Source organism: Lygodium microphyllum, chromosome 18 (genome assembly GCF_053477565.2).
Source record: "Lygodium microphyllum isolate KBCC chromosome 18, Lygodium_microphyllum_v1.1.10, whole genome shotgun sequence".
In the NCBI taxonomy this organism is placed as follows: Eukaryota; Viridiplantae; Streptophyta; class Polypodiopsida; order Schizaeales; family Lygodiaceae; genus Lygodium; species Lygodium microphyllum.
This window is the reverse complement of record NC_141152.1, coordinates 17,681,359-17,695,412: the sequence shown is the minus strand read 5'-3', so window position 1 is coordinate 17,695,412 and position 14,054 is coordinate 17,681,359. Positions and strand designations below refer to the sequence as shown.

The 14,054-nt window shown below is 49.3% G+C and overlaps 1 protein-coding gene across 1 annotated transcript in view; it reads left to right on the top strand.

Annotated features, from left to right (window-relative positions):
* The window catches only part of LOC148020637 (L-idonate 5-dehydrogenase-like), a 127,740-nt gene that overhangs the window by 96,040 nt on the left and 17,646 nt on the right, over nucleotides 1-14,054 (top strand). Inside the window, exon 4 of the mRNA XM_087698444.1 lies at nucleotides 41-331. Coding sequence (XP_087554570.1) covers nucleotides 41-331 — 291 coding nt within the window. The remainder of the gene's footprint in view (nucleotides 1-40; nucleotides 332-14,054) is intronic.

Genomic DNA, 14,054 nt, shown 5'->3' with positions numbered 1-14,054 from the left:
CTGCCTTCACTGACTTTTGAAACGTGTGTAACTTTTCCAGATTGTGCACCCTGGATTTCTCTGTCACAAGCTACCGGATGATCTCACTTTAGAGGAAGGCGCCATGTGTGAGCCTCTTAGTGTCGGAGTACATGCATGTCGACGTGCAAAAATTGGTCCTGACAAGAGGGTTCTTATTCTTGGTTCTGGTCCAATAGGTCTGATCATAATGCTGGTTTGCAAAGCATTTAAAGCTCATAGTGTGCATCTGACAGACACGAATGAGAAGCGCCTGCACGTAGCAAATGCTTTGGGAGCTGATGGTACACAGCTGGTAACTGGGGATATGAAAGTATGAACAAAATACTACTTCAAAACACACTTTATTCCAGACTTTTTGGTTATGTTCTTTCTGTTCAGCACTAACAAGAAGGATCAGAAATTGATGGTTTCTTGTCCTTGCATTTAACACAAACTTCAGGTTTAAAAAGCAAGAGTGACTTGAGGCTTTAGTTCAAAGTTCAATTACTGCAAGTGCAGGTGAATCAAGGACCAGACGTAGCCAGCAATAAAACTAGCAAAGATCATGAAAGAAAAATATGTTTAGTGTGTCTAATATGTCTCTGTATGGTAATCATGCCTTTAGATTTGGCATTCGGAGATTTTTTACTACAATCTTGTTTAAGGGATTTGTGGTGCAACTCAAAGAAGTTTTGGAACCATTAAGCAATCCAGTCTGACTATTGCAGGTAGATCTGTAAGATTTCTGGCGGTTTGATTTTGGTATCTAATTCATCCTACTATAACAGAAGCTATCTTCCCCCATTTTTCTATGTTTGTTTCACAAGGATCTATTTGACTCGAGAGGAACAAGTACAACAGCAGCCATGCTAGCTTAAGTACCAAAAATCCTTCTTCATGGGAAAAAGATACAAATAGCCTTTAGGGCAGGACATAATGCTACTTCAAGGATCCTATTGGGAAAAAAGTTAAAAATGGCTACTGGCCCCAGCAGAGTAAGAATCTATCTCAACATCTATACTGATTAGGGGAGCATTAGGAAAAAAGACACTCAAGTGCATGCCTCTCCCAAATGCATGCATCTTGCACACCAAATTGTCAAGAGATGATGCTGGAAAGTAACAGGCTTACCTTCATTCCACTCTGAGCAGCTCTGTTACATTTCCAGGACATCAGACCACTAAGACAATGTACACTAGTGACTCCATTGACGCCCTGTACTGCTTGGGAGGACCAAGCCATAGAAGGAGCCAGCAAACTGGTCCAAAGGGATGCCACCTGTATTCTGGATGATCCTTTAAAAGTTCTATATGCTGCATGGAGAATTCGTTGAGCTGCTGAATAACCTCACAACCAATGCTAGCTGGTTTGTGCAACATCTATATAGCAGCTGTGGTAGCCACCTGCACCCTTAATGAAGTCAACAACCCCTGTGAAGATGATACAATTAAGGAACTCGAAAGGAAGGTTCATATAGAAAGGGAAACTCTAAGAACCAATAGTAGAACAGTAATGCCTCAGCCAAAGTACAGATTTGCAGAAGGGGAACGTATCCAACAATGAATGAGGGGTATAAAGATGAAGAGATTAGGCAAAGGGATTTGTCAACCAGGAACAGTAATCCCTGTCTCCTCCACCATTGGATGGGAGGCAACAGAAGCCCTAGAGCTAGCCTCTAAAGAGGACTTGGAGGTTCACCAGACGAACCCACTTCATTTGACTCAGGAATTGATCCTAAGAAGAGGGGAAAAAATAGAAGATATCAGGAGAAGTTTATGATCTCTCCCCAACATGTGCCAGAAATATTGTTCCATAATGCCAAGGAACGCATATTTACTGACTGGAAAAGAGAAATCTTAGCCCTAGGGATGTGGAAGTCACAAGCAGAACCTATGACCTTCACTTCCAACCACCCCAAAAGAATTTAGAACCGTACTTCCACTAGGAGTTGTCCAATAAATAATACTAGTGACAAGAGCAATACCAGGAAGAAGATGGCTTGACCAAAAAATACAAAGAGCTAGAGTCATTGCTGCATGAACAAGAAGGATATACTGGCACTAGCAAGGTCTTGAAGCGCCCAAGACAGTGTATGGATGGGAGCCTAAGTGGAAAAACAGCATATTGGACACAAACAATGAAGCTTGGATTACCTTCTATAGTGCCCCATAGCATTGGAAAGAGGAGATCCCACTTGCCTTCCTTTACCTTGAAGGCATGGAGTGGACTACAACCCCAAAAGGCACGGCAAATTCAACTTCCTCTGCATCTTTAACATAAATGCCAAAAGGGAGAAAGAGAGTCTCAAGTTTCAGGAGCAAGATCTGGTCTCCTCTTTCAAGAGCTTCATGTCCAATTTCTCTAACTGCCCAAATCCGGCCTTCATCACCATTTGCAACTACCTGAAGTTGCTCACAACCTTACATAATCAGTGGCAAGTAAGAAGAGGGTCTATAAGTATGCAATGGCTAGATTTATTCTCTGTGCCTCTGTGTTAACAGCCCACTCCCTTAATTTGTTGGAGGACATAAATGAGAGTCAGTTTACCAGTTGCAACCACCTATTCTTGCCCACTATTCTACTAGTGGCACAAATGGCTATGAAGAGCTATCTTATGAGCAAGGTTTGCATGAAGTGATCCTTGAGAAGGGAGAAATCAAGACTTGGAATAGCTCCCTGCCCGTTGCGTTGCGACTGCTGCCCCCGCCCCCACTGGTACCCTCGCGCCAACTGGTGTGCCTTGCCTGCTCCTGGCTGTAGCCCGCCTGCACCCGACCTGCCTACTCCGCCCGCGCTTGACCTACTTGCTCCGCCTGCGCCCGCAACCTACTTACTCTTGCCCACACCGCCCGCTCCGCATGCCCCTACTCCTGTCCCACCCACTCTCACTCCGCCTGCTCTTGCCCCTAGCCGCCTACCCCCGCCCCGCCTGCTCCCTTATCCCCCCCCCCCCCCGCCCCCCCGCCGAGGCAAGGCTCTACCCAATCCACCCCCGCCCGGAGACCTCCCGTGCGCTGCCCCGCCTCCTCTGCCTTGCGGCCCCGGCCCCGTCCAGCAGACCCACCACCTGCACAAAAAACAACAATTCCCCCCTCTCCTCGCCATCGGCTCTCCCCCCCCCCCCCCTCTCTCCTCCCCTCCAGCTGCTCCCTCCCTTTGCAGCAACCTCCCCCCCCCTTCTGGTAGCACAGCAGCGTGATTGGTAGGTTCTCAACAAGGATGCACAATGGAAACCTTTGGTTAGCGCACATGCCGGTGCATTTTGTGAGTGCCCCCCAGTCAAACACCTTGCGTGTCATCCTCTCTGAGGAACAACTCTTAGCCGTTCGTGCCACAGAGCTAGAGATTAAAGAAACAACAATAGTAGGACACTCCCCATCCAGGGCCCAGCTTTGGGATTGGCTTCACTCCATGTTGCACATCGGCATAGCGTAGATCGTGGAGGCGGTTCTAATGGGTCAAGAGATCTTCATTGTACACTGGCTTGAAAGTGGAGCCATTCGCACTCCACAATAGTTTCCTTACACACCCAGTCACACTTCTCTTCCCCAGATTGGTGATAGAGTATCGCCATTCCCAAAGGTACGGGTGGCAATAAAAGAGAGAAAGAACATACCATAGTTTCTAGAGATTGAGGCAAGCGGATACTCCTTTAGGCAGCAGGTCATTGTGACTGGGCAGCCAGGGCAGTGCCTATGTTGCCATGACCTTGGGCATCAAGCAGTAGAGTGCATGCGCTTCGGAGCCAAGGCGGCTTTGCCGACAGGCCCACAGGTGGACGTGGACAACTTTACATGGGTCCAGAGACGGTACAGAGGGGGACGGCAGGGGGGGCCACAATCAGCCCACACAGCCACCAGCTCATTTGTCCATGCTGCCCATCACACTTTCCTGAGATAGGCACAGCTGCTACCAAAGGAGTTTTTTTGTAGTGGGCCGTGGTATTACTTGAGAGTTGCGAAGCGTCGAGAGTTCCCACTACCCTTGGAGGTGGGAATCTTCGTGATACGCAAGTCAAGGAGCAGCAAGTTCCATCTACTAGCACGACCGGATGGACCAAACTACGCTTTCTTCCTTCAGACCTCTCACATAGGAGACTGGACGTCAATACAGATAGAGGAGGAGGTGAAGAGCGAAGTGGCAAACCACATCTCCCAGTGGATGGGAGGAGGACTGGCACTTTTTTCCAAGGAGTGGCTAGGTTGCATGATGGATGTTAACTGGTGGGTTGGGGCCGAGGTCCCACATCTAAGCATTATCTTTCGAGCCCCTCCGTAGTGGAGAGATTTGATGGATGTGATTGAGTTTCCCTTGGCATAGGCGGCCTGTTTCTACCAGTGTATAGAGTCTCGCCTCTCAGCCTGGCTAATAGATGCCTTGGTGGTACCACCATGCGCATCCATCACCCCTATGGTCCGTGCTACCATAGGGGGAATGGAGTTTATCGTCCATGCCAGTAGAGCGAAGCGTATCCGTATGCCTCAAAGCTCCTCTTCTTCATCAGCAACTTCCACACCGAACAGATGCTCGTTTTGTTAGTCACAGGTTTTCCTATGATCTTACATCTTGCATCGTGGAATGTGAACAACCTTCACTATAAGGGAGCACATGGTTCAAGGAAGTTGATTGTTCGGCAGGAGTTGGAGCCTCCCTTGGCGGACAGATCGACATCTTACTTTTACAGGAGCACAATCTCACTCCCGCCGAGGCCTAGTGAGTAGGGAAGGTACTCTCGGGCAGTTCACACGCTTATTGGGAGTACGCCATCAGTGCCCATGGCAAGAGTGGAGGCGTATGCACCTCTATTGGCCCGAGCCTCACCGCCTGCATAGGGGACCACGGGACGATTGAGGCAGGGAGGGTTCTATGGATCCGATTGGATATTGGGGACTCGTGCCTTGGAGTCCTCAATATCTATGCCCCTATTGAGGTTAGGGCATGCAACAGGTTCTGGGTGGAGATCGCAGCAGACTCCCAGAGGTGGACTCCTAGATTGTTGGAGGAGGCTTCAACAAACTAGAGGCCTTAGAGGACCAGCAAGGCAGAGGCTGAAACTACCAAGGTATGGCTGGGGAGGAGCAGGAGGCATGGGAGGTCTTCCTACTGGTAGTAGGAGGACGTGATGCTTGGAGAGACCCAGCTTTGCACAGGAGGGAGCAGTCATTGGACTTCTCTTGGGGATATAAGAGACTAGGCGGAGTCTTGTTGGAGCGATTGTATAGGTTCTATGTGGGAGAGTAGGGATGCTCTTGCGGAGGCTAGGGAGTGCAGTTGGCTAGCACCAGCTTGTCCGATCACTGCCCGGTTCTCTTGACACTTGATTCTCTAGCATCTGCCCTAGATACACGATCCTGTCAGATCACTGACTCGATCTACAGGAGGGAGGAGGTGAAGAGACAGATTGAGCATATTTGGACTAGGGAGTGGGGTAGGAGGGGCCGGATCGTAGAGGAGGTTGCAGAGGTCCTAGTCGAGTCGAGTAGTATTTGTCAAGAGGCAGCCCTATAAGCTCGGCAATAGAGCTTGGAGGAGAGAGCACTCCGGTGGGACCTAGCAGCTACGCAGAGATTACTACAGGAGGCACCACGGGACCCCATCCTCCATGCACAGGAGGTGCACGCACGAGCAGCCATCGCCGGCCTAGAGAACAGGTGCTCGGAATTCTGATTCTGCACCTCGCTAGCCTTCTAGGTATGGAAGGGGGACATGATGTGCAAGGATTTTTTTGGAGGTGCATCAGCCCTACACCTCAGGAGAGCAAATACGCAGCCTTTGGGATCAGTATGGAAGGATTCGCTCTAGCCCAGACGAGGTGATGGAGATTGCCACCGACTACTACAGATGCCTTTTCGAGCAGGAGACAACCTCAGCTAGAGGACAATGATGTAGATGGCAGGTCTGGGATCACATCCCATCCTTTGTCACAGAGGAGATGGAATGCTCCCTCCTAGACCCCTTCATAGAGAAGGAACTAGAGGAGGCTTTCCATACACAAGACGGGCAAAATTGCCCGAGAGAGGATGGCCTCTCTAAAGCCTTTTTCACTACCTATTGGGAGGTGGTGAAAGACCCCTTACTCCTGGCCTTCCAAGAGATTTTCACTTCACGACCGATGCGAGGGAGTCTATCGGTAGGTCTTATTAGTCTCCTCCCCAAAGGGGGAGACCGGTTGGAGCTTTCCCAGTGGACACCGATCACCCTGTTGTCAGTGGTCTATAAGGCACTGGCAAAGATGATTGGTAGGCGACTCCGCCCTATGCTCCGAGACATCATTCATGACACATAGACAGGCTTTGTCCAGGATAGAAGCATCCTAGACAATGTCTTCACCTTCTTTGAGAGGCGATAGAGTGGGCTTACTCCCTGGACTTCGAGAAAGCCTATGACGGGGTGGACTGAGACTTCTTAGAGGGCACCATGGTGAGGTTGGGCTTCCCCCAGGCATGGATCCATGGGGTCTCCGCACTTTACAGATTGACTATAAGTAGGGTTCTCATAGGTGGTAGGCGAGGGGAGGAGTTTCGACTGGAGAGATTTGTCTGGTAGAGCTGCCCTTTGGCCCCATATATGTTCCTACTCTTTGCAGAGGCGATGTCCCACTTCCTCAGGTCACGTGGGAGCAGGTTACACGGCCTCCGACTTCCAATGAGAGAGGAGACGGAGTTGTTAGACTCAGAGTATGTAGATGATACAACACTTTACATAGAGGACAATGAGTTGATGTTGGAGAGAGTAAGACTAGCTCTCGAGGTGTTCTATATTGCAGCAAGAGCGAAAATCAAGTGGCGACCAAGGTAGCCCCTCTCCACAAGCTCCTAAGGAAAGATGTTGATTTCCTTTGGACTGATGACTTTGAAGAAGCCTTCAATACCCTAAAACAATGCCTTATCCAAGCACCTATTTTGCAGCCTCGTGACTGGACGAAGGAGTTCCATGTACACACAGATGCATCAATCGAAGGGCTAGGTGCTGTCCTATGCCAAAAGGGACCCTCTAAATTAGATCAACCAATATATTATGCAAGCTGAAAGGTCATTGATAGGGAACCTCACAGACTTGGACTCTAGCACGGAGTGGGGAGTCCACTTGGGATTTAGATGGCTGTGCAGAGGGTAGACCGTCCATTACCTAGGGTTCATGGTGGGGCTCGATATCACTCCCACCCAGCAGTTTCTTCCAGTCCTTGACTCTATTTGGAGAAAGCTAACCTACTTGAGTACTGCTCGCCTTTTCCTAGCAGGCCGAGCCCTGGTGGTTAACTAGGTCCTCCTAGCGACGGCTTGGTATGTTGCCTCGTGTTGGTGCTTCTTGTGCTATGTAGTTCAGCTTCGCCGCCTAGCGTAGAACTTCCTTTGGGCTGGGTTAGATTGTCCGAGGGACTCTCGCACCAAGGTGGTGTAGGCAAGCATCATCCGACATCGGTCAAAGGGAGGGCTTGGAATCATAGACCTAGAGTATCAAAGTTTGGCCCTCTTGGGTAAGCTAACAGTCCGCGGTCTCACACTAGGAGGGGAGACCTAGAAGGTCCTATTGCAGGATGGTCTCCAGGAGTGTAGACCGAGGCTTGGTGGTGATTGGAGGCCGTCCTTGAGTTGGATTTTCATGACGGCCTAGATCACGCCCCCTAGATCCCCCTTCCTACGCAGCCTACTTGGTGTGTGGCAGGGCCTCGGTAAGGCCCTAATTCAAAGCACCCCAGGCTGCCAGGAGGAGATAGACCGCCAGCCGGTGACTTGGAACCCCCAAGTTAGAGATCGGGATGGGGTACAAATTGGCATGCGCCTCCACATCCAGTGGGCTGGTTGGGAGGCCGGTTCAGTTCGTACCATCAGGACATTGCGGGAGGTGTACAGGATGGTGGACGAGGAGGTGTTGCAACGCGCATCAAGTTGCCAAAGAGGAGTTGAATTGAGGAGAAGGGAGATTGACGCAACAATACCTCAGGAGTAGCTGGCCCCTCCGATACGAGAGCCGATAGAGCCCGGGGAGGTATGGGCCGCTAGGTTTTCACAAACAGGTAACCCCCTATAGGTGGCAGGTAGTGTGGGTGGAGCCCCACATGGGACTTTCTTGACCGTGTAGGAGGGGGGGCGTTTGGCCCTTGACAAGAGGCCCTAGACAGAGGGCAGCAGGATGAGGGGATAGTTGTCCTTTCATGGACGAGGATTTGGGTGATTGGCCTTCAGGGGAAGACATGACGGTTGGACCCTTATGTTTTCTTGGAGGAGCTCTGGTAGTGGCACCTCTGGATTTGGGAGGGTAGGCCACTTGATGAGCTGGAGTGGGATCCGAGAGAGTGGCTATGGCCGGCCACTGCCGTCGCCAAGAAGCCACCGAGGTTCTTGGAGTGCATAGCCAGGATTGGCAAACACGTACAGATGCAAGAGGACACGGACTAGGGGCTATTGCGTAGTAGATACTGGGCGGAGCACAACATAACAGATGCTTTCGAACGGACCTTTTGGCGCCGCCTATGGGATAGCTGGAGGCCGAGGATGCAAACACATACTGATGCAGGGGGACATGGACTGGGCGCCTGGAGGCCGAGGAGGGTATTGTATTTCTTATGGGAGGTGGCACATGGAGGCGTGGTGGTGGGGAGTTGCCTAGCCCAGATCAGAAGAATGGAGATTGTAAACATTGCACACAGCAGCTTCAGGAAACTCCAAACCATTGCCTTTGGTCGTGTGAGGCGACACAGCTCGTGCGGAGAGGAGCATGCCGCATCCTCCGCCGTATAGCACCCAACCTTGGATGTATCTCATGGGGAGCCTTTTGCTGGTGGCAGGCAGTTAGCCAGGGCCGTCACCTTCTGTATGAGGCTGGGATGCACGATACGATTTTCATTATTGAGGCTGGGTCATGCGCAGTGGTCAGCTTGGAGGCTCTACCCACTCGCCAGGTATTGGAGCCCATAGCAGACCACTCTGAGGCATGGGAGATCATAGGGAGTCTTATTGGATGGCATATCTGGAAGGCGCAGTGTCAGGAGGTTTTTGGCGGGGAGAGACTTTTAGCAGAGACAACTTTAGCAGAGCTTTGAACCTCCATCATCCACTCTCTCCGTGGCCAATGGGACCAGGTGCACGTCGAGTCTCGAGCTCGTCAGGAGCTCTGTTTTCATTTCATGCGCACTTGGGGTAGCGAGGACCTATTTTTCGTGATGCAGGCAGGCTGCCCCCATCCCCCCCTAGACCACCCCAAGAGGCTTGTATTGTTGATATATCTATGACTCTACATCAGCTCCAACTAGTCTGTTGAGCATGAGCACTTCTTTGTATTCAGGTTTTTTCTGAAGTAATTTAATAAGCCACACTTTTTGCATTAAAAAAAAGTGATCCTTCAGACCACTCATCATGCATTCATATGACAAGGAAGAGGGTTAAAAATCCAAAAAGAAGAAGAAGAAAAAAGAGATAGAAAAGAGAGCAAAATCTCAACCTATAGTCTAAGAGCACACAGAATTATTGCACCTAGGGGCCATTAAGTTAGAAAAGTTTAATGGTTTCAATCAGCTACCTCCATCTCTAATTCTCTAGCCCCTTTCCCCACACATCATTCAGGGTCCTCAAGGATGGGACAACCCAAGATATGGGTAGACGTGTCACCCTCATGCCACCATACAATGGTTAACTAATAACCTTGCATCAATTGGGTCTACAAGTGTGGGACATACCTAGGAAGCCTCAGCTTGCTTGGTGTACCCAACTCCCAATTGCACACCCTCACCATTAGCCATCCTACCCCATAGATGCACTACTTCTTCCTTACACGTACATCATGTGTTGCTATGACAACCCTTCAAGCTCAACTGATACTTCCTTATCAAACAACCTCTTACCCTCTTCCACATTTCCTCTCAAGTTCTAGGCATTCTATCAAGTGCCATGGTACTAGCACTCAATAGCAAGGGGGGCAATGTTGACCCTATCCAAGATCGAACACCATATGAAGAGAACAAGTGTATAAAGGCTAAAAAGCTCAAACAAAGCAAAGTTTCAATAGGGACCCAAGACATGAAGAAGGACAGGATGGGAATTTTGAACTAAAAAGCTCCCTAAAATGGAAAAAAACTAAAAGTAGTCTAAGGCATTAGCCTTTAGGCACTCTGAGAATGTGGGGTGTTAAATTTTATATCTTGGATTCCCAAACAATTATTATTAAATCTTTTTTCTGTGCCATTCTCACTCCTGTGCAACTTGTAATTTACAATTACACACACATAAAAGTACCATGGCGGACCGAGTCAGTGGGAATTGATTTAGGCATAATGGGTACATAAATAACCCCATAGTTATATGTAAAAGTGTGATTGGGTGCCCCAAAACCTAAACAGCCTTACCCACATGTAAAGAAGTCAATGTTGGTATGCAAAATAAAGAGATTTTCAGCCACCTATGGTAGGTGTTTAGGGGAATTATCATGGGCCATTGCAGCCCAAAATCACACTTGCATGAATGGTAACACTGATATGTTGAGTGCAAGGAACTAAATGCATGTTTTTTTACCTTGAATGGAATGCTCTTATGCTTAAGATGTGTCACCAATGTGGATCTCTTGGGATGGCCATGACCGTAAGTCTTGTGAAGCAGCATGGATCTCTAGAAATGGCTATGGGCACAAGTCTTGTGAAGCAACCATGGCTACAAGCCTAAGTATTGTAAAGATACCATTATGGGTGATTGAGACATCTAGTGAAACATAGTGTTCGTGAAAGCATTAGAGTGTGGCATGTGGATTCATGCATGGTATTCTCTTTGGTTCTAGAAGAACAAGCAAGAGATGAGTCACTGTGATGTGACAATTGTCATATGAGGTTTCTTTGCTTATGAACTATTGCTATGCTCTCTGGAATGCACTTTAGGATATTGCTCCCATTGTGTTGTTGGTAAATGCATGTTTGCATAGAATATGGCTTTGGGATAACCACAATATAGAGCAATGGCATGACATGAATTGTTGTTTTGCAGTTGGGTACAGCTTTCCAAAGGTCTTGTGCTCATAATCTTGCAGGCTTCAATTATGAACCTAAATTGAGGACTTCTACATTTATTGGTTGGCTGTTTTAATACACTTAATCTATTGATCGTAGGTGTGAGCTTTGAGAATGATACACAATTGATATGGGAGTGGATGAATCTCTGACCTCTAGCAAGTAAAGCATATGCTATGGTGGGTTTGATAGCTGAATGGGATGGATTCCTTAAAAGGTATGGTCATCTTTTGTGTCAAAAGATATGGTGGTCTTCAGCTGCATAGCATTGATGCTACTGAGAAAGAAAATAAGACTTTCTTTGGCCAACTTTGAGATATGAGATGGATGTGTTTGTAAAGAGTTTGCATTGCTTAAATAAAGCTATTAGGTTTGTCGCACCTTTTTGTCTAAGTATGCAGTGAGCTTTGAGACTTACTATCATCAGTGTGCCACACGTATGTTTTGAAAGATCTACTTAGTTATCCAGTACTGCAGTGAGTACCACTTTGATAGCCATGGATATGTACAGTTGTGAGTGGTTGTTTACTAGCACAATGACTACGATTCTTCACAATCATACATTGGTAGTATGCGTACCCAATTCTTAGCAAAGCAGGTTACCATAGGACTATGGGCTGAGATTCTCTTCTCTCCTCTAAGAACTTAAGCCCAATGCACTTTTTGGACAACTTTGTTGCAAATAATGTGATTTCTTCATGGTTTCATCACAAGAAATCCCTCTATTTGTGACAGCAACAGCATGAGATTACATGGAAACTATGTAGGATAGGTGTCTAGGTGAATGCTCTATGAGATTGGCTCAAATGCTTTTTTTTTTTTGCAAGTAAAATGTGGCTGATTATATTACTCAAAAAACTGATTACAACAGAGTGCTCATGCTCAATAGACTAGCTGGAGCTGATGCAAAGTCACCAATACATCATGTATACAAGCCTCTCAAGGCGGTCTGGGGGGGGGGGGGGTAATATCGCCAACTGGGGCTGCCTGCTTGCATCACAAAGAACAGACCCTAGCTGCTCGAAGTACGCATGAAGTGACCTTAGAGCTCCTGATGAGCCCTCGACTCGCCCTACACCTGATCCCATCGGCCGCAGAGGGAGTGGATGATGGAGGTCCAGAGCTCTGCTAAGGTCGCATGTGCTGAAAGTCTCTCTCCGCCGAAAGCCTCCTGACACCGCGCCTTCCATATATGCCATCCAATAGGACTCCCTATGATCTCCCATACCTTCGAGCGGTTTGCTGTGGGCTCTAGTACTTGGCGGATGGGTAGAGCCTCCAAACCGACCACTGCACACGATCGTGCCTCGATCATGAATATCGTGTCCTGCATCGCGGCCTCATACAAAAGGTGACGGCCGTGATTGACTGCCTGCCTATAGAAAGCTCCCCATGAGATACACCCAAGGTTGGGTGCTATACCGCGAAGGATGCGGCATGCTCCTCTCCACACGAGCTGCGCCTCCTCACATGACCAAAGGCAGTGCTTTGGGGTTTCAAAATGCTGCTATGTGCAGCGCTTACAATCTCCCTCCTGCATCTGGGCAAGCCAACTTTCCACTGCCAAGCCTCCATGTGCCACCAGCCATAAAAAGTACGACACCCTTCTCGGCCTCCAGCAATCCCATAGGTGGCGCCAAAAGGTCCATGGAAAGGGCTTTGTAATGCTGTTCTCCGCTCACTATGTGCTACGTGACGGCGCCCAGTTCATATCCTCCTGCATCAGTACATGTCTGCCAATCCTGGCACTATACTCTAGGAACCTGGGTGGCTTCTTGGCGACCGCAAAGGCCGGCCAAAGCCCCTGTCCTGGAGACCACTCCATCTCATCAAGTGGTCTGCCCTCCCAAATCCAAAGGCGCCACTCCCTAAGCTCCTTCCAGAAAACATAGGGGTCCAGTCGCCATGTCTTCCCGAAGGCCCACCACTTGAATCCTCCTCCACGAAAGGGTGGCAATTCCCTCATCCTGCTGCCCTCTATCAAGGGCCAGATGTCCCCCCTCCTGAACGCCGAAGAAAGTCCCCTGCGGGGCGTCACCTACTCTACTTGCCACCTGAAGGGGGATGCTGTTGGTGAAAATCTAGCTGCCCATACCTCCCTGGGCTCTATTGGCTCTCGTATTGGGGGAACAAGCCACTCCGGAGGTATTGATGCACCTATCTCTCTTCTTCTCAACTCCATTCCTCTCTGGCAGCCTGATACTCGTTGCAACACCTCCTCGTCTGCCATCCTGTACACCTCCCGCCATGTCCTGATGATACGAGCCGGGCCGGCCTCCCACCCACAGCCCACTGGATGTAGGGGTGCTCACCTATATGTGCCCCTTTCTGATCTTTGACCTGAGGGTTCCAGATCATCGGCTGATGGTCTATTTCCTCCTGGCAGGCTAGGGGGCTCTGGATTAGGGCATTACAGAGGCCCTGCCACACGTTGAGTAAGTTGCGAAGAAAAGGTGATCTGGGGGGGGGGGTGATCTAGGCTGACGTGAAGATCCATCTCAGGGATGGCCTCCATTCACCGCCAAGCCTCGGTCTACAATCCTGAAGGCCCTCCTGCAATAAGACCTCCCAGGTCTACCCACCTGGTGTGAGACCGCAGATAACTAGCTTGCCCAAGAGGACCATACTCTGATACTTTGGGTCTATGATCCCAAGGTCTCCCTCTGACCTATGTTGTATGATGGTCGCCCACGCCACCTTGGCCCTGGAATCCCTGGAACCATCAAACCCTAACCAAAGGAAATCCCGCACTAGGCAACGAAGCTGCACTACGCACGATGAGGAGAAGCACCAACACGAGGCGATGTACCAAGCCGTCGCTAGGAGGACCTGGTTAACCACCAAGGCTCGTCCGGCTCGTGAGAGGCGAACCGTGCTCCAGTAGGTTAGTTTCCTCCGAATAGAATCAAGGATAGGAAGAAACTGCTGGGCAGAAGTGATGTCGAGTCCCACGTGGAACCCTAGATACCATATAGTATGCCCTCTGCTCACCCATCTAAATCCCAGGTGGACGTCCCACTCCGTGATGGAGTCTAGGTCTGTGAGGAAACCAACCGACTTT